The 26,258-nt window shown below is 29.8% G+C and overlaps 1 protein-coding gene and 4 non-coding genes across 5 annotated transcripts; all 5 read right to left on the reverse strand.

The window, feature by feature from the left end:
- Nucleotides 1–1,013: 1,013 nt before the first annotated feature.
- LOC129988625 (adhesion G protein-coupled receptor E5-like) lies at nt 1,014–23,523 on the reverse strand. Its single transcript, XM_056096891.1, has 8 exons — nt 23,463–23,523; nt 10,271–10,421; nt 8,817–8,883; nt 6,683–6,749; nt 6,074–6,174; nt 4,102–4,225; nt 3,896–3,994; nt 1,014–1,581 (listed from the first exon to the last, which is right to left on the reverse strand). Exons 1-8 carry the CDS (start codon nt 23,505–23,507, stop codon nt 1,291–1,293), a joined length of 945 nt encoding a protein of 314 aa, XP_055952866.1. The 5' UTR covers nt 23,508–23,523; the 3' UTR covers nt 1,014–1,290.
- On the reverse strand, nt 18,195–18,278 carry Trnal-cag (transfer RNA leucine (anticodon CAG)). Its single transcript has one exon. It is a non-coding gene; the product is annotated as a tRNA-Leu (tRNA).
- Trnal-cag (transfer RNA leucine (anticodon CAG)) lies at nt 18,805–18,888 on the reverse strand. Its single transcript has one exon. It is a non-coding gene; the product is annotated as a tRNA-Leu (tRNA).
- Trnal-cag (transfer RNA leucine (anticodon CAG)) lies at nt 21,008–21,091 on the reverse strand. The gene has a single exon. It is a non-coding gene; the product is annotated as a tRNA-Leu (tRNA).
- On the reverse strand, nt 21,940–22,023 carry Trnal-cag (transfer RNA leucine (anticodon CAG)). The gene has a single exon. It is a non-coding gene; the product is annotated as a tRNA-Leu (tRNA).
- Nucleotides 23,524–26,258: the final 2,735 nt, after the last annotated feature.

Below are 26,258 nucleotides of genomic sequence, written 5' to 3' on the forward strand. Positions count from 1 at the left end.
ATAAATTAGTTCCACCAGGGGAATGGAACTCTTTGTGTTGAATGGTAAAAACTCGTACAGTGACTCGTAAAAACAAAAATTGCAGACTATTTTAAACTGTATTTTTAACGTATCTTTTAAAGAAAAGTTTAATATAAAAGTAACAGCCCTAGAATCGAATTAATTTTCTAATACCGAACAGATGAAATAGTCGCTGTTCAATTTGGTAAGACGATGAATTTTATTCGAAGGATGGCAGTGTAGCTTTGTTGCTTTGCACCGATTATGCGGCATTCCAAACATTTAGTGATACCATGAGAGAATTTAGTTTCAATATATTAAAATATAATATACAGTACACTCCCAAGTATCTGTCCAAATGTGGCGGAAGGATTGGCCTGTTGATAAAAAAGCCGGATAGGACGAAGTTCTATGAATTCATTTTTTTTTTTTTTTTTGCCCATTAATACCAGAAGACAAAGCTTTTATACCAAACTCACTACTATAATAGTATTTTCTCACTTCTTATTGAGTACTAAGCCCTCTATTTACCTCAACGTGAATGTAGCCGCGGACCCGGTGAATCTTGGAAGCAGTTGCCGCTAACGTATCGAGTTAAAATAGAAGGTTCTGTACTGGTAGTTTATATATGTTTATATACTGCACTGCACGTTTCAAGAATTTATTAGAGAAAAGGTAAATTGAAAGGATACAAACTGTTCAAATTTTAAGATAAATTCCGTAATGCCCAACTTAAATGTAGGAAACATAAACAAAATATTAACGTAAATCGTAGGCTTAGTTCTGAAGAAAATTGACTCAAACAATTTTTTTTTTTATCGCTAAATGATTACACAGAAATGAAAAGATAACCCTAAGTTAAGAGTCAACATTTACAGTTTTTGGGTTTTGAAAAAGTTTCTCGGATACTCGCGAGTGTACTGTAAATAAAATGGGGAAAAGAAAAATACATTCAACGAATTCGTTTTAGTGCAAAATTTTTAATTTGCGATTCTGAAAACTGTGCTCTTAACTCTTTATACTGAAATGATATATTCAAAATCATGCATCGAGTAAGAAATTTTCGATATTTGAATCTGCATTTAAATTATATCAGCAACTTTTTTGAAAGACGAATTTAATCTGGAAATGCACAAATATTCTCGGGTGTCTTTACCTTTTCTAATACGCATAGACATAATTATGACTGTTCAAAATAAAACGCTTCGTCTAATTAAGAGTTTAAATAAATTCACAGTTCAAGGGGGTAAATTACCAGGGTACGGACACTTTTTTTCACATGAAAGTCTTTCACTGAAGTCGGACAATGGGTGGCAAATAACCGGACGAAACCCTTGGTTCCGCGTTCACTTCAAAAGGATGGCAGGATTCTTCGGTCCTTTGGACACTTTCAAAAACAGTCAGTCGCACTTGCAATTCCTCGTACGGGGGTGGAGGGGCAGAAGCTGGGTCCCCCTCACTAGCTGAACATATGATGGACAGGTCGGATTTCGATGGCTTCAACTTCTTGTCATTTGCCTCTTTTGCTTTGTTTTTGGCATTTCGGGTGGCTTTAATATTCAAGACATGAAAAGAAGAAGTCTAAAAGGAGGAAAAAAGGATTTGATACAGATTTTTTTTTGATGAATAGAAGCATCAAATTTTATAGAAATCAAAATTCTGACTGATTACCGTTGTTTAATTTTGCCTTACGAATTAATCCTCTATTTGTGACAGCCTGTATCGGTCATTCCCGATATGCTTATTAAAATTTCGTTTCAAGCTTCTATGCAAGAGCAGCTGAAATTTTGCCCGCCATTTTTCTGAATTCAATTGAAATTTTTATATCTAGCTTTGAAATTATGAAAGAAAAGTTATGCTACAAATTACACAACATCGCAGTTAATAATTGTTTACTGTAATATTCAATTTTCTCAAATATTTAAAGTACTTAACTCCAATTAATTTCTGCGATATTTAATTTCTCCAAGTTTCGTATAATTTACTTTAACCCTTCTTTGCATGATTTTTTCTCTCTTTTCTTTTTGTGAAATAAATCAGGGTAATATAATTCATGCTCTAGATTAAAAAGAAAATGTTTAAACAAATCCCAGTAAAAATATATAATATGAAATAATTATAAAACAGTATGAGGAAATGTCCATCATCATGCAAATTTACATGTTAAGCTCAGTAGAAAATCTTCAATGTTCTTTTATTCTAAATTTCTCCACTCATTATCGCTTTTATTAGCAAAAAAAAAAAAAAAAAAAAAAAAAAAAATCCCAGAATAGTTAATAAAAATTTTCAAGAAATCGCCCGTTTCTTCCAACCACAGCAAACAGCGGCATTACAAGTTCAAACCCGCTATGATGATTGTGGCATTTGATTTTTTTTACAGCTATGCTCCTTATTATACAATAGTCATGAAAAAAGTTGCCAGCAACAACCAATTTACAGTAAAAATGTTTTTTTGTTCACTAAATAATATGATAGAAATTTCCATCATCATGCAAAGAAGAGTTTAAACTCTATATGGTATAAACATAACGCATGTGAGATTTTTTAGTATTTTATTTTAAATCGTTTTTATCTTTTTAAATGTACACTCTATTTTTACGAAAAAGCATGTACTGTTCGTTTCAAGATCCTGACTAGTACTTATCGACGTTTGTACTTTGCCAAGTGGTGATAAAAAGAAAAATGAGCAATTGTTACGTCCTAATTTCATGAAAATTCTGATTTCATTCTATTGCTAAATGTAAATATATCCTCCCTTCAATTTTCCTCTCACCTCTTTGAAAAAACGCCTCCTGACGCATGCGCAAAAGCGAAGAGGGTTTCCGAATCAGAGAATGAACAGTAAGTATTGCATGAACATCAACAGCAATAAAGTTGTAAGTCATTATTAACTTTTTACGAAGTAAATAAGACCAAGTTCTTTTTTTTTTCTTTTAGGTAGTTCCCATAAATTCGAACGAATTTTCGTTGCAAAATGTGAGTTACCACTATACTCCACCAAGGATTTTGTATTATTGTATTTGCTAGGAAATTTAGCAATAAGTTAAATGTCGCTCTTTTCTCCCAACTTTGTATTGCTTTCCGTACTTTATTATATGATAAAAGGCATTATGATTATATAAAAGCATATATGATAAAAAGCATTCAATTTTTGGATACATGATCAAAACGCTGAATAATTTCAAAGTTCTAGGATATCCATAAGCGAATGAAAAAAAAAAAAAAATCTTTAGAGACATGAAGGTATATAAGTTAACATATTGACTGCCGCGTGAATTGCATGTGATTCACACCAAATGTTTAATTAGATAACTCATTTTCTATCCAAAACTAAAGTTCAGGCAGCGAGCAAACTATGCAGAAATAGTAACAGAAAAAAAACTACACAAAAATGGGTAACAAATTATTTTTAGTATTACGAGCGGGAATTGCTAAATGCTTTGTTGTATGTGCATTAATGCTTTTAAACATTAATATTTTAACATTAAAATTTAACATTAATCTTCTAACATTAACATTTAACACGGGCATTTGGCATTAATCTTTTAACATTAACATTTAACACTGACATTTGGCATTAATCTTTTAACATTAACATTTAACAATGACATTTGGCATTAATCTTTTAACATTAACATTTAACACTAACATTTGACATTAACCTTTTAATATTAATATTTTATCCTTAACATTTAACATTTTTGCCATCAACATTTAACATTTTTACCATTAACATTTAACATTTTTACCATTAAAATTTAACATTTTTACCATTAACATGTAAGATTTTTACCATTAACATTTAGCATTTTTTAATATTAATGTTAAACATGTATATCTTTTTTTATAACTTAATGAACTTAGAATCTTTTTTCTTGCGTATCGTGATACATACCTTTGAAGAGAATCTCGTGAAATTTTCTTTGTAAATGGCAAAGAGTTTTTGCCGTACCGGATTGTTGAAGATAATTTGAGTTAGAAACAGAAAGAAACCCTGAAACGCAAATACCCATCATTCCTCTATGTCTTAAGTAATCAACAAAAAATACAGGTAGAAATATAATGACGTAGAACCACCAACGCTTCTCCCATGCATCTTACCTGTAGTCCGTTGAGGACGACGAAAACGTAGGCGGTCACTACTTTCATCGGCACGTAAAAGAATCCAATGGCCCAGGTGAACCCCAGCAAGCACGTCAGAGACACCATGCCTTTTGATCTTTGTCTGTTGCGTAATAAATAGTTCATAATCAAAGAAGTATCTAAATTCCTTAAATCTATATATTAAAAAAAAAATCAGGGGGGGGGGCAAAGAACCAGATGCCCTTGTCTCGATTATTGGTCCGATTTCGCATTTTTTTTTTTTTCATATGGATGTTTACACCTCTAGATATATCATCAATGTTTCCTGCCCACCTCCGTGCTTCATTTTCAAAAGAAATTGAATAAACACTACTGCTCTGTAATTCTTTGTGAGGAAAAACCGCAACAGAAATCTCTAGCACAACCATTGAACCGATTTTGAAAATTTTAATATCATATGAAAACTCATGACACTCCAGTTAAGTCATCTGCTATCCCATACTCATCTTAAAGTTTCGAGATACGTTGTAAAATGAAATTTAGGCAGCATTCCCAGCATAATCAAACGCACAGATTTTGAATCAGAGCATTTGACATTATTACGAATCATTTTGCATTTCGGATCAGATTATTTGCATTATTACGAATTAGATCATTTTGCATTTACGAATTAGATCATTTTGAATTACTACTTAGGTCGTTTTGTAATTCGGATCAGATCATTTTGTATTATTACAAATCAGACCATTTAGTAATTCAGATCAGATAATTTTGCATTACAAATCAGATCATTTAGCAATTCGGATCAGGTCATTTTGTATTAGTAATTAAATCCTTTTGCATTTCGGACAAATCATTTTGCTTTATTAATCAATCAGAATTATATGTTTTCATTGTTCAAATTACAACATTACTTCTCTTGTGCTGTGATGTGACGCAGTTCATCAAAGGTGGTTGGCATGACTATTAATAAAATTAATAAGGGCTGGCTAAAGCTTACCAAATAGCAAATGAGGGTGTGGTATAAGTACAAACCTGTATGTCGAGGGATCCAAATTTTGACACACAAACCCATCCTATCTTACTATTTTGATAAGTATTTGATCTTCCTAAACTCTTGACAACATGTCGAGAAGAAATAGAAATGTAATAGTACTGTCAACAATTTTGGATGAATGTTGTAAATTTACGTGTCAAACAAATCTGCACAAATAAATTTTTCGTATTTTTAAAAAAATATTATCTTCTTTACTTCCTAATTTACCAATGCTCCTCTTTTTTCTTCTTTACCTATGCCGCATCTTTATCTCTTTTTTACTTTATGCTACCTCTTTACTTCTTTATCTATATAACTATTTAATTTTTACCTTATAATTTGCTATTATTTAATTTTTACCTTAACTTGAAGTATTTCTCAGCTAATTCCACCATTTGTTAATAAGGTGAATCAAACATCTACATGTGACATACTGAATGATAGGACAGCGCTACTAGCATTATGGCATTATTAGTTAATAGGAGAAGGTACAGTGTATCTTGGTAATATAAATTTAAATAAAATCGCATAATTTTATAAAAATTAAATAATTACCAATCGAATTAAAACAGCAACCTTCCCCGTATTATCAAGTAAAAAAAAAAAATCTTGCTTCTCTATCGCTAGTGTTTTTACGTAGATCTAAACTCGTGTTCCATACTACCTTCGGCTCAGACCCTTGGCGAATGCCTTGCTGGAATGCATTGTAAGCCCTCAATTCCCAATTCCATAGATGAAATGGAAATAAGAATTTGGAATTGTTGGATATTCATCTTTCCACACCATACCAATTCTGACACGTTTCGCATTGATATAAGCTTGGTATTGATATAAGCAAGTTTTGCATGAGTTTTTTGAATTACTATCACTCCAATGGCATGGCGCGGAGTGAACGTGAATATCCAGTTTAAAAAGACAGAAACAAGTGTGCATTTTTTTTTTTTCTGTACTTACACCAAAGTCTTCTTTTTGCTTTCAAAAGAGGAGTTGTCGAAATTCATTTTGTTGATTCTGGCCGCTGCGTTTAGAGTCAGGCCGAAAATAATTAAATTCACCTGCACAAATAAAATCAATACAGTGTATATATTTTTAAAACTTTAACTTCTACTGCATATACTGGCATCTAGAATTCAGTAGATTCATAATCAGTGGGATGGGCAAGCGTGAAGGGAAAATATGAATCGTGTCATTTTTAACAAAAATATTAGAAAAATATACAACTGATGACGAATAAAAACACAGATACACAAAGCCAAAGGACAAATTTTAGTTATAGAAAGAAGTCAAACATAAAACCGGAACTACAATAATAGTAAATAAATAAATAAATATAATTGAAAAAAAACAGGGGCCAAAAAATTGAAGCAACAACAACAACAACAAAACAATCTTAAGATAAAAAAAAATTAGCAATGACAACATACCTGCATAAATGGGGAATAATATTAAAAAGAAAAGCATTTTGCAAATTAAGACTCAGGAAAATTCTGGAAATAATTTAAAAACTAATGCGCAAAATAAATGACATAGTTGGAATCTTTAAGACAAACTGAAAATATTTACCACAATAATGAGTACCACTGGACCCAACACGCTCCAAATTAAACCTTTTTCTTTAGCTGGCCAACAACTATAAAAAAGATTGTTTAAAGTATACTGAATTAATGACTTTAGAATCTAGAATATTTAACTATAATAAAATAGAAGTTTTAGTTTAGTTTAGTTTAGTTATATTAACATCCGGTTTGAAGCAACACTAGGGCTATTTTGGGACGGACCTCGTCATTTTGAACCGCGGTCAGATGACGAGGACGACACCTGAGCTGGCAGCCCCCTCTCCACACCACACCACGCCAGCGGGAGGACTTATAATAAAATAGAAAGGAAACGAAGGAATATATGTACAGTAGTACTAAACGCATAGTACTAAAAACATTTAGGAACCAGCGGCAAGGTCACCCGAAAACTTTCTCGCGGATTCTCAAATGTAGGTATTATCCCAGAGAACGCATTGCATAGCACTGGCATATGAAATATTAACATTTGATGAGAATTTAGCATTTTTTCCGAATCTATCACGCCATTTTTGGCGAGTTATTTGGCGATTCATTCCTGGCACGCTGTTAATAATATCCGAAAATCGAACTTACGATTTCCTAATTTCCTAATTTTTGATTTCAATAATGAAATCAAAAATTTGAAACAAAACTACACTAGTAGTCACAAAATCATATACCAGATTTGATACATTTAGTTAATTGAGTCTTTGAGTTATCTCTTTTACATGTTTCTTAAAGTACAGACCGACAGACAGTCAGTACTTTGTTGGAATTGATTCAAAATTCGATAGCTATTTCGACTATAGATGTTAATTCCGTGTATCGAATTTTATTTATATAGTTCTCTTCGTTTTGTAGTTATGGTGTTAAATTATATCCGGACAGCTGGACAGACGAACTTTCTCTAAACAAGGTTTACTCAAAATTTGATAGAAATCTAGAAATTTGGTATAAAAACCGTATACTAAAAGACCGTATTTGATATAAAGACCGTACGGACGGACATTTTCCAAATGTGCGTTTTTTGAACTCAAGTAGGTCTAAAACGTGAAGACTTGTGGTGAAAGCTTATAAGCCAGTTAACATCTACGCTGCACGAGCAATTGCTTTTGTATCGTGGTCATGTTACTGGGCTGCGAACCACAAGGTCCCAAGTTCTGTCCTCGCTCATACCAATTTGCCACAGACTCGTTAAAATCTCAAGTTTGAATTTTTTGACGAATACTATATTTTCTCTATACTACGTATACGAAAAAGTAAAAAGCTTCATTGTCGTAATTCGAAGAATCATAACAACAATATTGCTAAATAGAAGTATCATAAAGTTATGCATCATTTTTAAGATAATTTAATCAAGAATTCAATAAAATAATTTTTATATTGGATATTTGTATGGGGTTATAAGTTACAAAAAAGAGAAAGAAAACAGGAATAATGACATATGCAAAAACTCTTACTTCTGGCAGGTAATAGTTAGATAACCTTTAACATCAATTACGGTTTAGCAATATTATACCACGGAGTTCACCAATACTTTTACTTGCTAAGCTGTTATCTTATTTGCTATATTGTTTGTTTCTTGCTATCTTGTTTGTGCAATATTAAAACTTCCCACCATTTTTGGGAGTGATAACTTAATTCTATGTGTCATTTCTTTTATTTTTGACGTTTTGGAAACTCTCAAAATATAGAATATATTTTAAAAAAAAGAAAAAAAAAGTTTTAAAATGCAATCACCTCTCAATTCCAAAACATGGATTCTATTGCAGATTTCTTCAGATAAAAAGATGCTACCTAATTGGCTGTCAAACACGCATGCTCACTGGATACTTACTTTCAAATAAAGACAAATTATGCCTTAAACAAAATGCGCTCCTTTTATCTGCATATTTAGCTATAACTTAAAAAAATAATGAAAATAAAAAATAATTTAGTGCATTACATTTTTGGTTAAATGATCTTTGAAATGATAAATATCATTATGGTTTTACTGCAAATACTGTTGCAGTTATCAGATTTTTAAAATACGTTTCTTTCAAAACACTTCCTCAATTTTGATCACTCTCAAAACGAATTTTTTTAGATAAAGATAACTAAATATTTAGTTAGTGTAATCATTGTAAAAAATTGTTTCTTACTATTTTTCCCTGATCATCTCGGTAGGATACATTGCAGAACAAAATACAACGATGAAAGCTGGGATACCTGAAAAAGAAATGAAATAAAATCCATTAGAAAACAATTTAGACTTGGAAAAAATATCAAAAAATAAACGGAAGTGGTCTCCCCGAGATTTTCTCGCACACTTTCTAATAAATGTGTCTGTGAGCTATTAACCGTATACCATTGGCGAACAACATTTACAAATAACTTATTACAGTACGATTTTTGGTAATTTTTTTTGGCGATTAATTACGATTAACATACAAGTATCTGAACACCGAATGTATATTTCGGAACACTGTTTTGATATACAATAATCAACAACTGCATTTTTTTGTGTGTGTGTCCTGCTGGGGTTTTCAATCTGTATATCATCAAATACAAAATCGGCACACAAAAAAACAACAACACTCGAAATTCTTATTTTCTCCGTAATGTATCTCTATGAGTTAAAAAAAAAGTACAATTTGATTTCCACGGCAATTTCCATAAACTATGTAAAAGAAAAACAAACAAACAAAAAAAACAGCAATGTAGCCAAACTAAGTACAACCATACATATTTTCACTTTGGCGTTATTCTTGGCGTCGTTTTAATAGCGGTCGCCGTGGTATTCAGGATGTACCGAAAAAAAGATCTTTTTTGGAATTATGACAGTCATGAACACATTAATTCAATAATACAACTGTTTAGAGTAATGAAGTTTAGTAGGAGGCCGTTACAGCAATATCGCAAATTTCTCTCAATTTTTATATAAAATCTATCCACCAAATGAAAGGAAATTTGTTAGTGTCCACGTGATCACGATAGCTCAAAAATGCAATGAGCTGATGAATAAAATTTGGTACATGGATTTATCTCCAAAATTGTAAATCCATATAAATTTTTTTAAAAAAATAAGATTTATAGATTTTTATAGAAAAAAAATCTATTAACCAGTTAATTATCTAGACAGGGCTGTGGGATATACTCAAACAGCAATAAGCTGAACAGATGAATTTTAATATAATGTCTTTTACGCCAAATTGTACATCTGTATGAAATTTCAGGCTTAATTGGTCAACGAGTCGATTTTTTATATGTTTGTCTACCCACGTATATTAAACCATGATGCTTCAAAACATGAAAACAAACGACAAATGAAATTTGATATGTAGCATTGGCATTGAATTCTTATCAAGCCTCTGACCTTCAAATAACTCACAGAACACTCAGAAGCAAATTTCCAAAAACCTTTCACTTTAATTTAACATTAATTAAAGTCATTAATGACTGACTTCTTGTTTATTTTGGATAATAAAAAAAATTAAAATTTTGAATGATCGAAAGGGAGTGTTCCACCTAGCAAAAAGTTTAAGAACTTATTCTCAGAAAAATGCTCCTGAAAAAACAATGTCTTTTTTTATGACTGCATTGAATAATCACTTACCATAAGCTACGATGTAGAGTACGAAGGTTCGTATATTCTTTGTCTGAAACACTGTGATCACCATCCTGTACAGCAGTATTCCTTCCAGAAGCATCCAGAAGAAGGCCGAGAGAACAGAATACTGAAGTACAGCAGAAACAACCTGGCATATCTTGAATAAAAGAAAGAATAGAATAAGTGAATACAAAATCAGTGAGCCAGTAAAATTTTCATTGATATGTACAAAATTGCAAACACAACAAATAAATAGCTACTTAGAAATGAAGCAGTAAAGACTTACAAAAATAAACTCTTGGCGCATCGGATGCTATAAAGCGAGGGTGGTGGACTACATTTCAGTCTTCTTTTTTAATTACAAGCCGTTTTTGGCAACCAGTTTTTTTCGCCGGGAATACTTATTGTGTTTAATTTAAGTCTTTTATGCATAATTTGATGTTCATGATTCCCTCAACAAAGTATTTTTAAGTATCAAATTGTGACAGACAATAAAGCTGTTTCTTTTAAATAGCCTTGCACCTGTTTTGATTGTTGTGTTCATGAATATTCCAAATGGAATTAAATCCCATAACATCAAAATACTATTCGAAATGTAACTGCCTCCATGTATCTTTGAATTTCGCAGCATTGTAACTTCACTTTTTTATTCGTCATGTAAACTACACATGCATTAAACACACTCCTTCCTTAGTTTTCAAAAATTGAAGAGAAATAGTGTGATTAAATATTTATAAAAAATGAAAATGAACTGAATTTCAGAAGAACAATGATAGCTACTGCTGAAAATTATTCAAAGAATACTTTAAAAATTTAAGAAAAAAATTACAAAAATTTTGGCAGTTCTAGGTCATAGAATTTTTGCAATGAAACACCAACTATACGCATCAATACAAGCACAAAACACACACACATACTTTATATTATTATTAGAAACATTTAATGAATCTTCAGTCTAATTAATCTAAATAAGCTATGCTAGTAACTTTATCTAGTATTGAATCAAATGATATAAAACTGCCGAACTAAATTTTTCAAGGCCGAAAAATTCAATATAAGTTTATATATGAAGATGAAGATAATTTGTAATGAAACACATTTCTTGTCTGTAGTCGAAATCATTTCCTTATACACATTTTAATGCGATTTCCGAAGTCTATTTGCTTAAAATGGAGTTTAATATTCTTTAAAAAAATTCACTTTGTTAATATTTAGAGACAGTATTTTTTAATAATTCCAATTAGAAGTGCAAAGGGAAAGTCGGTAATTTAATAAACTGGTTCTTTACCACTTTCAATAATGATAGCAGGAGCCTGCACATGTTATTTATTGATGTACAAAAATAGCGTAATTATATTTTGCCTCTAATATAGATAAAATTCTTATCGCTAGCGTCCTGGCGTAGGGGTAGCGCGTCTTCCCCGTGATCTGGGAGTCCTGGGCTCGAGTCGCGGTTTGGGCATGGTTGTTCTATCTGTGAGAAGTGTGAATGTGCCTTCCTGTAAAATGGGGTTGTGCAAGCGAAGGAGTGATGCGTGAGTAGTCAAGTCGTACTCTTGGCCCTAGTTGGCTCTACGATAAAAACAAGAGACGCTCCCCCACCGGTTAAATCGCTGTTTTCGTAACAGCAGGCTTGTCCATGGCAAGTGCCATAAGAAACAACAACAACAACTTATTCCTATATTATTTATTTTGCTTAGAGATAAAATAAACTTATTTACTTTACTGATAAATCAAGAAAACTTATCAAAATTTCCTCGATTTTTTTTCAAGGAACTATTCAATGAAAAGATTGTGCAGGTTGAGGTTCGAACTCGCAACGTTAGGGTTCGCAGCCGAGTAACATAGCCACTAGACAAAAGTGTACACTCTTCTCCGGAAGTTGTTATCTGGCTTATAATGTCACCACCACAATAGTCCCCCACCAGTGAGTCGGTAGAGTTTATCGCGCCAGTTATGGCGAGCGACGAACGTGATTATCGCGCCAGGCGTTATGGCGAGCGACGAACGTTGATATCGCGCCAAGTGTTATGGCGGGCGACGGCGAGCGTGTGTGAGTGGTTGCTGACGGTAGATGGAGCCACGACAGCAGAACGAAGGATGCGGTTGTTCAGAACCAGGGTCACCAATGTGCAGGTTGAGGTTCGAACTCGCAACGTTAGGTTTCATAGCCGTGTAACAAAGCCACTAGACAAAAGTGTACACTCTTCTCCGGAAGTTGTTATCTGGCTTATAATGTTACCACCACAGAGTGATGCGTGAGTGGCAAAGTCGGCTCTAGTTGGCGCTGCTGAAAAAAACAAAAAAACAAGAGACACTCCCCCACTGGTTTAAATCGCTGCTTTGGAACAGCGGGCTTGTCCATGGCAAGTGCCATAAGAAACAACAACAAAAACTTATCGGAGTTAAATTTCCTATATTATTTATTTTGCTTAGAGATAAAATAAACTTATTTACTTTACTGATAAATCAAGAAAACATCAAAATTTCCTGGATTTTTTTTTTCTCAAGGAACTATTCAATGAAAAGATAAAAACACAATTGGAGCATTTTTTTTCAGAATCGGAACAGATAATCAAAAGTAGAAGACTATCCATTTGATCGTTATATAGAACTGTATAAACCGCTCGGCTTCATACATATAAAGTTAGTGGCGAACTTCCAATTAACCAGACCAGGCAACGAGAGTCGTTAGAAGGGGTTGCAAAAAGGTGGTTTTAAGCACTTTATTTATTTATTTTTAGTTTTCAAACAACTATATTTGCAAAAAAATTTTAATGCTAATTCTGATATAGCTGAATGATTAAATATTAGGATAATATTAATTCTTTATCAAGTATAATTGGCCAGGTTCCTGTATGGTTGATGCGTTTTCCATCTTATAAAAAGATGGATTTCATAGTGTGATCTGTATAGGGTTAAAAAATATCTAAATCAGCCTCTGTATAAAGTTTTTTCCTCCATCTTTTATTTAGAAATACTCTGAACCAATTGAGTATGCCATTATATTTACATAGGATAAGAATTTATCAGCTGCGTCAGCGCAGAATGATTCAATCTAAAAAAAATAATCACAAGCGTCTTTTGCTTAGACTATTGCTACACCAAAATACGATTTCCTGCTATTTGATATGTTTGACGGAGCTCCTAGCCCCTAGGGTTGGGGCTTAATCTCCGGTAGATGATAAACTTTTTAAAGACCTGGCTTTCAGTAGTTGACGTGATCATCTTCGCAAAATAGTCCGATTAACTGGGTTATTAAGTACAGGCAGGAGATGAGGTGTGAGGTGCTTGACGAAGCTAAGGTTTCTAATGACTGTCAGGATGTGATAAGAGGTGCAACATGGATTGGGAAAACGCTGCCGAGCAATTTAATAAGGTTATGAAAAATAAAAAAATACGATTTCCTGCTATTAAACACATGCTCACATTTAATAGTGATTCTTATCGAATATAATAACAAAAATAAAATAAAATATAGCGTCTTTGAGAATGTATATGAATCCTAAGATACTTTTATTTCATGTCATCCAGATAGAAAAAAAAAAAAAAAAAAACTGCCCGCATTAAAAAATCTGTTTTATATGTTTAGAGAGTGGCTTGGATGATCTAGAATTTCTTTCGTTTATTTATTTGTTTTAATTATTATGTTTTGATCTAAACAGCAGTGTAAAAGGGTAGTGGGACACATCCGTACGGATCATAAAGGTCCAATAAATCACGCGTAGCTCTTTTAAAAAAGGGGATAGGCAGTGATGAGTCTAGGTTTGCTACAACATGTTATCTGTTGGCAAGAGTATTGGTGAGAAAATGTATTGGTATTTTATCTAAATTTTGATGCTTAAACATAAGCAAAAAACTTCTATCTGTCTGTATGTGCTGGCTCAGTACAAACCAGACCGTCTGCCTATCAAATTTGGCAAATATATACTTTGGTGAGTAGAAAAGTAATTTTTAGAATTTTTAATTAGAATTTTAATTAATCAAAAAATTAAAGATTTGTTCAAGCTATTGAATGATTCGCGCTAAATATGGAAGAGATAGTTTGCTTGAGATGCTTTTGACGGAAGCTTTTATAGAATTTAATGAGAATTTGATTGAATTTAAGCATTTTAATAATTGCGTAGCGCTGGATTAGGTGGATCCTGAACCTTAAATCGATAAAGATGTAAGTTTTTAATTATTTAATACTAAACTATCAATCAGTATCGCCCAAATTTAAGGATACGAGTTCAAAAATAAACATCAACGAGAAGCCTTGCCTTTAAATTACAGTGAATTTAAGGGTTTGTAGAATTGCAGCAAACAATTATCGGTATAAATCGTAGTCAGTTTTGTACCGACAAATATCTTTAGAATCGAATATCACATTATCAAATGAAATAAACACAAAATCAAACCAAAAAAGCCATTAAAGTTTATCAAACTTATGTTCGACTATATTAACTAAGCAGCTGCCCACAGCCACTTTGTTGAGCCTATACAAACTATACTATTTTAGTATTATAATATGTGTTTACATTGAATTTTTAAATTCTTTATTAAATAAGATAATGTATAGATAATTATATACTTATAATATATTTGAATATTGATTTTTACAAGAATTTTAATATTTTCGTCATTACATCTTTATGCTATTGTTTACAATCTTAAATTTAAATTAATACCGAGCAAAAGTCATTAAATATATGAAATATAAAAATATCAAATACCATAAAATATTCTATTCAAATGTTGAAAAATTTGGGTTTTATTTGGGAGGACTTATTTTTTTATTATTATTATTATTTAAAATTAATTCGGATATATATTTTTAAATGAGAGCAATTTATTTACAAGCAGGTCAAAATGGAAAATCTAATTTAAATCTAATAAAAATCCAGAACCTTTTTCAATCGAGAACAATGGATTTGGAAATATCCAATATAATCCGGATACCTATTATTGATTCATACTTTTCATATTTATACACACATAAAAATAGAGAAAAACATTTAATCAAAAAAATAATGAGAACTTAGTTTTATATTAAAAGTATTAAATTGTCACATTAAATTACAAATTAATGGAATTCCACTTCTACGATGAAAACAAGCAATTTATTATTCCAAAGAATTTCGATTAATTTTTCTCGCGCTTTTCTCTTTCTTCTCTTTTTCTAAATCAGAATGTACGGAAACCAACTCTTACTTGTTGCTTTTAAAATATTAGTTATGTTTCGTAAGGAAACATTTATTCCCCTTTCACAAATAAAAGCGAAGTATTATTACAAGGCCAGTCACAGTTTATGATTAAAGAATCAACCAATAAGATCAAACGAGTGAATGCCTCACCTGGTTGAGACACTTACTGTGTAAGTTACTGCTTTTATTTCAAAATGTTTTCGTTCTGATCAGAATCAGAACGCTGCTGATGTGTAAATGTACATTCTTAATTAAAAATGTTTCTCGATTTTTATTTTAATTTTATGTGGTATGAAAAAAAAAAATTACCGCTTTTATGGAATCTAGTTTTTTTTTTTTTTTTTTCAAGAATATTTAAACCTGTGTATAATGACATTATTAAGGTAAGCAAATAATTTTGTCTGACTTATCACATTTAACAAAGAGATTCCCTAACAGTTTTTAGATATCAAACATAATGTCTTCTTTCTGATAGACAGAAATTATTTTTGTTTTTTTTAGATGAAAGGTGAATGGATATTTATTTGAAACTAAACGAAAACATTTTTGTATTAATTCTATTTTCCAAAGAAATATATTAGAAATATTAAATTTTTCATATTTATATTTGATTTCAGATAAATGGCGTAGATATAACTTCATGTCCATGATTCCGTTAAATCGTCTGACATTAAAGCCTTTTTTTTTGCATGCTTTCTAGAAAACTACCCGTTTTCTTAAGCTTCTGACTGTAGCTTGCAGAGAATGTTGAATTTTTAAAACTAAAATAATACACCAAGCATTTTAGAATTCCATCGGCTTGTTTATTCTTTCAACATAACAGCGTATCTTACAAACATTGCCAGATTCCAGAAGGTTTACAATTGATCATCAGTTATTATACAAAAAATAAGCGAAATAATATTAACAAAATATGTTTATCAAAGAAAAAATCGTTTGCTTTTACTTTTTAATAATATTTTTACAAAATAAAAATAGTAGCAGTTATAAAATGTCTGAAAAGTAATCGTCTGCTAAATGTCTATGAACAGATTTAGATTATGATATTTACCGAACATTTTTTCTTTAATTGTCTTACTTAAGTTCAGTTTATTGTGTGCAAGAACCTTTCTCATGACATCATAACGTTATTAAAAATATAAATAACTAGTTCATCTATCTTCTAACTTCCGCGCCACTGCTCTTTTTTTTTTTTTTTTTGTAAATATGAAGGTGTTAAAATAATCCTTCTTCTCGATTTTGGAAAATAGAAAAAAATCTTGCGATCAAATATTGTTAGAACTATGAAAATGGTTTGCATTTCAAGGAAATAATGTAATATATTCTTAGAAATTAGGAAAAAAAAATATTTTTAAAAATTGCCAAAAATTTGAAAGAATTTACACGATTATTAAATTGATGTCATTAAAAAGACAATTTAAAAATTTTTAGAAACGGTGTAAAATTTATTTTGTGCACTCATATTTTCGGAAGTTATCGCGAAACGATGACAAAATTCAGTTTAATTTTTAATTAATTAAAATTCTAATTAAAATTTCTCTGAGGTGCATTCCTGTTCTCTTAGGTATTATGCGCGCACGCTTTTATTTTTATTATTAGTATTGATGTGTTATTAGCAAAAATTGATATAAGAACTTTTTTTAATATTTTGAAATTTGAAAGGTTTAAACAAAATGTTATGCATATGACAGTTTTTTTTTTCTTTCAATCGCTGCTGCTCGGTATTCAAATTAAGACCATTTCTATTTCCTTGCTTGCTGAGATTGTCTGGTAAATCTCTAGGAAAGATTAATCGGAAACTTTTGTCCTGTAATATTTTCATTCAGGTAACTGATTTAGGAATTTTTACAGTCTTAATTTTTCCAAAAAAATTTCGAGTGACATATCGATTACTTTTTCTCTGTGCCTTTAATGCGACCAAAACGTATATTTTTTCACGGAAAATTCCCGATTTGTAAGATGCATGCAATTTGGAATTTTGAACTACACGTGCTTAAATTTACGTGCTATTATTTTACGTGTTGATTTTTAAGGTATATTTCTATTGCTAAAGAAAAAACTTCAATATTCAAAATTAGACAGGAGATTATTACTTGCATTGAATAGCAGAATCACATTTTTTGCCATTTCATTATTACATTTCGAAAGAATAATACGTACTAACATATAAAGATAAATAATTTATAATAAATAAAGTAATTTAATTAATTAATATAGAATTTAATTGATTAAATATTCATGAAATTGTAATTGCTTATTTTCTGTATCCACTATTTCACTTCCAGTTTATATATTTTGCAGATAATCATATTGGTTTGTTCTAAAATATAAAAGAGGAAAATCATAAACAACAGACTTGAAGACTATTCTTTACATATTGAGTTTCATAAATTTAATTGAGGAAATTGCTTATTATGGATGAAGTATATAATGAACTATATAATTTTTTTCATATAAATCTATTTTTTCCATTAAAATCTAATTGTCAATAATAGCAAAATTTCTTCTCGCCAAAAATAAAAAATAATGAATTTCCAAGTTCTATTGTTTTATATTTCTGGCTATATTTATTTACTTTAATTTATCCTAATATTTGATATGTTTCTGTAGATAGCAAAAAGAAAAAAAAAAAAAATACCACAGTAAATAGTTTTCTACATGCATAATTATTATGTGAGAAAAATAAGTTTGCCAGAAGTGATCTTAAGCACTTGTGAATACAGGAGAAAGAAAAAACATATATTTGTCAGAAGTGGGATTCGAACCCACGCCCACAGATGTGGACTGCGACCTGAACGCAGCGCCTTAGACCGCTCGGCCATCCTGACACATATACAAGTTAAATTTATTAAAAAATGTAAAACAAATTGAATTTAAATTTATATACAAATGTGTAAAACAAAAAATATGATCCTAAAATAATTAAGTATTTTATTTTATATATTGGGTATGCAATAAAAAAAAAATTTACTCATCTTAACTAAATGCAAAATTCTGGAAGTCAAAACAAATTCGTAAAATCATGAGGTGCAAAATTAACAGGAGTAGGATATTATGCTACAATGAATATCATAGGGGAAAAAATTAAATTATGTTAACAATTACTGATGAAATGGCTTTATTCATTTTATGGTTTAAAAAAAGTTCAATAAAAATATAAAATGAATTATGATAAATTTATATAAATATTATGATAATGATAAATTTATCACTTGATGTGGGTGATAAATCTTCTTTCTCAAACTTCTGCTGCATCCATCTGCTTTTGAACGTTTCTCTTTCAGTATGTATGAACTAAGATGACTTTGACAGAAGACATGTTCAGTACTTATCAACGTCAGATAAAAATACAGTTGTCAGAAGTGGGATTCGAACCCACGCCCACAGAAGTGGACTGCGACCTGAACGCAGCGCCTTAGACCACTCGGCCATCCTGACACAAGTACAGTGGAATAGCAACAAAAATTCACCATCTAATTTGTGTTGCATTTGTATAAAATGATTTTGAATAATTAAAGAATTTTGTTTTAAATATTTAATTTGCATTAATAGAAAATAGTTTAAATTACTTAAATGTTAAGAATTGTTTGCAGTGTACAATTTCCCTAATTACAATGCTTTTAATTCGATTTCTCTGTGGCTCTATAAAGATACTATGTGCATAAAATATCGTCAGTATTCATAATTTATTTTATTTAATTAGAAATCTAATATAGAAAATCTATTATAAATATTGTATAGAATTACATAGAAATCGATTAAAAAGTTATTAATTAGAAATCAAAAGTTAAAAAATGCAATTTAAACGATGTATTATTTTTGTTAGTGGAATTCCATATTTTTTATGTAGTACGTCTGTTTCCTTTTACATGATGCTAGTTTACATACCCAGAGTTGCTCGTCGTGATTAAATTTCTTTCATGTATAATATTTTTAATGTAAAAACTACTACATTTGTGTAAAACTTTATAAAGTACGAAATTCTTTTATCGTCTAAAACTTTTATGGTCAACTTTTAATTCAAATTAAAATATCAGTTGAACCACACGGTTTTTAAAAAGCACCAATTGTTAATTTTTTTCCATAATTTATAAATATTTGTTATAGTAATTCAGCAGATTTTGTTCACAAGTGCTGAAGTAAATGCTGCCGTAAACAGTTACTGCAACCCTCCTGAAAACACACGGATAAAATGCTGAAGCATATGAAAGGTTGTTATCGTTTGAACTATTGACTTTAGTTTTTGTTTTAAGAATAGTTGAACAACTTCATTACGACCAATAAAAACATTGTCAAAAGAATATTAAAATTTAATAAAAAAAATAACTGTAGAGTGGTTCAAAGTGTAAAAAGAGACAGGGATTTTGCCAATTTCTAAGTAATTGAATATTCAATTAATTTTTGTTATTTGAAAAGTTGATAGTATTCATTCACATATCTTTTATAAAATATATTCAAAATCTGGTTGAATATGGAGTTTTTATTTAGAGGGAGATATGAAACATGCGTACATTTATATATACATAAAACAACAATTACTTTTATTTTTGCCGAGGTTATATTCAATCAAAAAGTAGCAGACATTTAAAAAAAAACTTTTAACACGTTATAGAGGAATTGTACTGCATATTGTAAATTGAATTGCATTATTGCAATATTCAAACTTCTGTTTGCTGTTTGTTTATTATTGTTTGAAATTATCATTTAAATAATCAAAAAAATTAAATAAATTATTATTGGTATGTTTGTTGAAATTAGGTGGTGTTTATTTTTTTTTATATATAATTTTTTGGCTAAAACCATTAAATGTAAATGTTACAAAATTTTTAATCATTTAAATAATTAAAAAATTAAATAAATTATTCTTGGTAAATTTTCTAAAATTAGTTATTGTTTATTTTTATATATTTAATTTTTTTGGCTGAAACCATTAAATATAAATATTAAATTTTTTTAATCATTTAAATAATTTCAAAAATTAAATAAATTATCATTGGTTTATTTGCTGAAATTAGTTATTGTTTATTTTTTTAATATTTATTTTTTTGCTAAGACCATTAAATGTAAATATTTTTTATAAAAACATTTTTTCACTGTCATTTTTAATTAAATTTTTTTTTTGTTTTCTTTTGTTGCACTCATTTTTTAATTCAATTTGTTTATTGGATTTTTCCATACTATGAAATTTTATTATGATACCGTTACTTTTGAAATAGCCTACTGTATATTTATAAGAATTAATATATTTACTTTTTAAGTAACTATTTATAATTGTTTAAAGCTAGAAAGTTCATGTTTGCCTTAATATAAAAGGGATAAATTTCTATCTGTAGAAAATATAAAATGCAATTCAATTTTTATTCTAGATTAAATGATTTAAAACATAGTATTGTTCTTTTTATTTCGAATGTTTTAAACTTTATCAAAGAACGAAATACAGCAGTTAAGTATGAATAGTTTTTGAAAACATCTGTAGATGCAGTTATTTTATTACCATAAGCAACTTCAAAAACAATTCCATAAAGCGTTACTTTCCTAAGTCGAAAAAATAAAAGCTTGTCAGAAGTGGGATTCGAACCCACGCCCACAGAAGTGGACTGCGACCTGAACGCAGCGCCTTAGACCACTCGGCCATCCTGACACATTCGATCGATAGGAAAATTCAGTATTTGAATGTAACCATACAATTAAATTTCATTTTTTTTTGGTTTTATTTCTTATAATATGGTAAGATAATATAGTATTATATTCACATTATCGAAATATATATTTATTTTTTAACATATCGTTTATTGAGGGTCTCACAATCAATTGGAAAAGCTTAATTTTGCATTTTTAATTTATTTAAAACATTTCATTAAATAATGATGGATTATTTTTTTACTATAATTTCAAAAATGAATACATTGGAAAATTAATGAAATCAATCAAATAATGGTCCATTCATAATAAATATGAAACTTTTAAATGAAATTTGACATTTCTTTTATCATAATAGAATTCTACTGTCCTACATTATGCTACTTCTAAATTCAATCATATTCACGTTTTTTATTACGAGTACGTTGTTACAATGTTCTCTAGAAAACCCCCTCCCATAAAATAAACTCCTTCTGTTTTATTAATTGAGCATGAAAATTTTAGAACTATCTTTTCCTCTTTTTAAAGTAAACAGAAAGTAGTACTAACTGGATTTGCATAGATACAAATTAACTTTATATCTCATCAATGGCAGAAAAATGTTTCATATTAGATTTGGCTGTGTATTAAAAATTAAAATTTATTTGAGAAAAAAAAAGTTTTTATAACTGAAAATTTGAAACAATCAAATGGAATTCTTTTGATTATCAAAAATACCGTCTATGTACGTTTTGAGTGATAAATGATCCAGATTAATAAAAAATACTTTTGAATATTAATTTGGGCTATATATACATTCCTAATTGCAAAACGCTTATAATTTTGTCTATCCTAGAACAAAAACAATACTGTCAGAAGTGGGATTCGAACCCACGCCCACAGAAGTGGACTGCGACCTGAACGCAGCGCCTTAGACCGCTCGGCCATCCTGACACACCCACAATTGAAAAAACAGAAGAAAAGTTCATTGCCCGCTATTAACGTTAATACAATTAATTTTTGTTGTTCTATAAATCAATCACTCTTATATGCATAATTACATAACAGGGCTTTTCATACCTCTCATGAATAAGTACAATAGTTTAGAACGGGATTTATATATAACTTTAAGTATTCTAAGAGTAATATTAACATAAATTTCAGAAAAAAAATTGTTAAAAATAAAAATGGAAGGATATTCGTTGTTGCTACCTGTTTAAGATATGATAGCAAGCTGTTCAAAGTTTCGAATCAATGTTTACGAAATCATGTCTGTTGAACTCATCCATAAATCATGGCAGAGCAGTTGTTTAAACAATAATTCGTTGTTGCGTGTTCGATCAGATTCAAACTGAAACTTTTATGATGTGATAAATCGGTTTTTTTTAAGAGTTGTATTGATACTGCTAATATGTAAATATTCAAAACGACATTGCTTGTTCAAATTGTAAACAAATGTTATATTTTTATTTTATTTTATGCGCTACGAGTTCTTTCTGGCTTTTTACTATAAAATATGGCAGCAATTATGTGCAGAAAGATCATGGGATGAAACTAAAATTTTCTTTTATTGCGAGGCAGTACATATATAAAACTTTTTTGGATCTAAAAAAATATAATTTTCACTGGAGTTTTTCGAAATGCAAAAGTATATTGACACGTGGCGCCATCCTGTGACTATTTCAGAAAATATTTTTGTAATTAATAGTAAAACAATTATGTTGAGAATATTCCATATAATCCATTTTTATCGATTTTTAATTACTCATTTGAAAATGATCATCAGTAAATTAAGATTTATCAACCGAAGGAAATATTTTCGGTATCTTCTAATACTTAAGTCTTCTGTTTATCGTAATATCTTTCATTTCAACCTCATAATTTTCGCCAAAATATGTATCTGAGTATTAAATCTATTCTTTATATGTTTTTGTTGTTTTCATAGTTTTTTTCTTTATAATTATAATAATTAGTCTTAATTAGAATGCAAATTTTGAACGCAAAAATAAAGTTATAATGACTACAGATAATATGCTTGTCTATACGCCGATTTAAATATTAAATTAAATTAATTATATTATTTAATTAATTAATTATATCATATCAAATTACTTAATTTTATTATGAAATTAAATATTAAATTAATACAAATTAATTAATTATACTATTATATAAGATTTTGATCTCGATCATTCGTTCTATTGCTATGAATTAGAATTCTGAAAATTTTAAGAACAGCTCAAAAGAATAGACAGCATTTCTGTTGAATTACATACATAAATGCCCTACATAATTTCAGTGGCTAAATTTGAAACTTTTAAGAAAGATTAGGCTATTATTTAAGTATAAAATATTACTTGCTGAAATCATTTTTTTAAGATATTGTCACTCACCGTTTTTTCTACTCTATTTAAGCCGGTTTGAATCAGGATATTCATGGCCAATAAGCAGGCAGCCAAGTTGCAGGTTATAGTATTTCGTCTGCTTCGAAGAGATCTGAAAATATTCTCATCATTATTCTAGCTATCTCTGTTTTTATGTGTTGCAAAATCATTATAAGTAATTAAAAAAAAAATTCTGCCAGAAATTTTCTCGGACTTACCTAACGGTTAAGTAGACAATGACTGTTAGAAATAAAGCTACCGAAGAAATGCAGCAGCAAGTCAAGGAGAGGAGTTTCAGTATCAAATCATCTTGATCCGAGAACTAAAAAGATAATTGTTAAATAATCGACAGTCATTGAAAGGATTCATTATGCAAAACATACATTCAAATCATGGCCTAATAGCTAATTTCTAATCCGTTAGAGATAGGCATACAATTTCCTTTGTAATCAATACTTAAAAAGAAGTAAATAATTATATTTTATGCTCAGACGATAAATGGACTGCTGGAAAAAATAGGGAATGTAAATTTTTATGCAGCCCCCCATTCCACCTGGCTCTACTAGTTATATTTAGTAAAATAGTCCTGATACAACATTTGAAAAAAAAAAATTGGTTCTACTTCTCCGCAATCCAAATAAGCCTAATTATGAACATTAAATTTCATTATCTTAGTCCAATCAACAGCCGCTGTGGAGAAATCATTGCTTGGGTAATCTTGTTTGAGGTAGCTTCTGAAATAATCTAATTTATTTAAAAGTAATTTTCTTTTAATAATTAAAATGTTAACATGTCAAAAATATTTTCTGAAATATGGTGAGTAAGATAAGGTGCTGTATTCGTAATTTTTTAGCAGTACTACATCTAATGAATGGCGCAACATAAAATATAATTCTAAATAACATTTAAAGTATTTTCTCGGCTAGACATATGTGTCTGTCTCTAACAGTTGTCTCTAACAATTTCACATTTAGATTTAAGAACCTATATATTGAAGTTAATTCATTACAGTTTCAGAAGCATTCTTTATTTTTGGAGTAACAAGGTTGGTGAGTTTTCGGAAGATAATTTTTTATCATCCCTACCCCTCTTAAAATAAAAATCGCCATTAATAATCGCCAGTGAAATAAAATCGCCACTGTTTTATATACGTGTTCCCTTATAAACTTGGAGTAATTACTCCCTTTCGCTCAATTACTGATTTTCTTTTTTTGAATTAAAGGGATACTATAGAAATGTCAAGAGTTGCATCATAGAATACCTCGAGATAATTAAACAATTATTAATTTCATACGATTCATAACTTAATTTTTCTGTTTTCAGCTATTAAGTTAATCATTTTTTTGTGGGAAATAATACAACCTCAACTATTAAAAGCATTCGAGCTTTCAAATGATCCTGAATTTATAAAACACAAGAATTGTTTAAACTATATTTATATATTTTTTATATGCTGTCACTGTAATCTGATGATTATCATAAAAATGATTTCTTTTTGCTCTCTCTGTAGCTTCTTATTAATTTATTTTGAAGCATAAAAGAGCTGAAAGAATGAGGTTACCCCAAATATTTCATTAAAATCAGAAATCTTTTTTTAAATTGGAAAATATTAAAAATTCTCTACTGGCATTTTTTTAAATTAAAAAACCCCCTAGATTTCTCGAATTCTAGTATAGAAAGTATCGTAATCTTCAAAGTATTTGACCTCAGAATTTTGTGTATCATCTAGGATTCAGATCTCCATGGATCCGAAAAAGTCATTTGGTTGTTACATCTCTTGGTTTGTCCTCTAGCACGATAACGTGAAATGAAATTTGGTATATCGCCTCTATACGAATCTTGTCAATAGCAGCCAAATTTAGAACGAAAATCTATTTCTAGGAACTTTGCTTATTTGTCCCTTCATGTGCATGTGAAATTGAAAACCCAAAAGGCTAGATGGGTGACTTTTAGTATATTGTTTCATAATTATATACCTGTCTGTCTCTCTATATTTTCTGTCTATGTGTGTGCGTGAAAATGACAGCTCAATGGAACAAACTAGATAAATAAAATTTGGTATGCAGTCTTAATACCACATTGCGTATCCTTTTTCAATACTCGTGGGTCTTTGGAAAGAGGTCCAAAATTTATATTTATTCCTGTTCTTTATACTACAAAAATGAATATTAAACTCGTCGTATTATATAAATATAAAAATATTATTAAAAAAATCCGAAAAAGTCAAGGGTGAATACTTTCGAGAATGAATTCTGTAATGTCGAAGAATAACTTAAATTATGAAAAATCATTTATATTCGTTACTGGAAGTATGCATTTTCAAACAAAGAAAAATATAAAATAAATCAGAATGATTCGAGAATCATGAAAAGTTGGAGGGAAATACAACTTCATACCTTTTTAGTAACAATTACAATTATTTAATTAGAACATTGTCTTGCCTTTGTTTTATTTTCGGAAACGTCAAGCTTATGAAATGAAATAAAATAAAAGTCTTACATCGGATCCAGCAAAATCCATCAAGATCGCGAAATTCGTCAGGTGGTTGCATTCACATTCCGTGAACTCTTCCCCGCTCCTTACCACCTTGCATCCTTTGTTGTCCCATATTCCATATGCACTCTTTCTGTAAAAAAGCAAACAAACATTCCATTTACTCGATCTGAATTTTTTACATGGATAACAAATCAAGAACTATTCATTTTGACTTATTTATTTAACTGAATTTTGCATCTTGTTTATAGTCCGATAGTAGTTTTAAAAATTTATTTTAATTTATTGATTTAATGAATTAATTTACATTGC

The sequence above is a fragment of the Argiope bruennichi genome, chromosome 10, assembly GCF_947563725.1.
Source record: "Argiope bruennichi chromosome 10, qqArgBrue1.1, whole genome shotgun sequence".
Classification (NCBI taxonomy): Eukaryota; Metazoa; Arthropoda; class Arachnida; order Araneae; family Araneidae; genus Argiope; species Argiope bruennichi.

Coding starts and splice junctions, on each gene's coding strand:
- LOC129988625 (XM_056096891.1), bottom strand. CDS start 23,507: ATGAATATCCTGATTCAAACCGGCTTAAATAGAGTAGAAAAAACG. Junction 10,422..23,462: donor TAAATAGAGTAGAAAAAACG/GTGAGTGACAAT, acceptor CTTTTATTCAAG/ATATGCCAGGTTGTTTCTGC. Junction 8,884..10,270: donor ACTCTACATCGTAGCTTATG/GTAAGTGATTAT, acceptor TTTCTTTTTCAG/GTATCCCAGCTTTCATCGTT.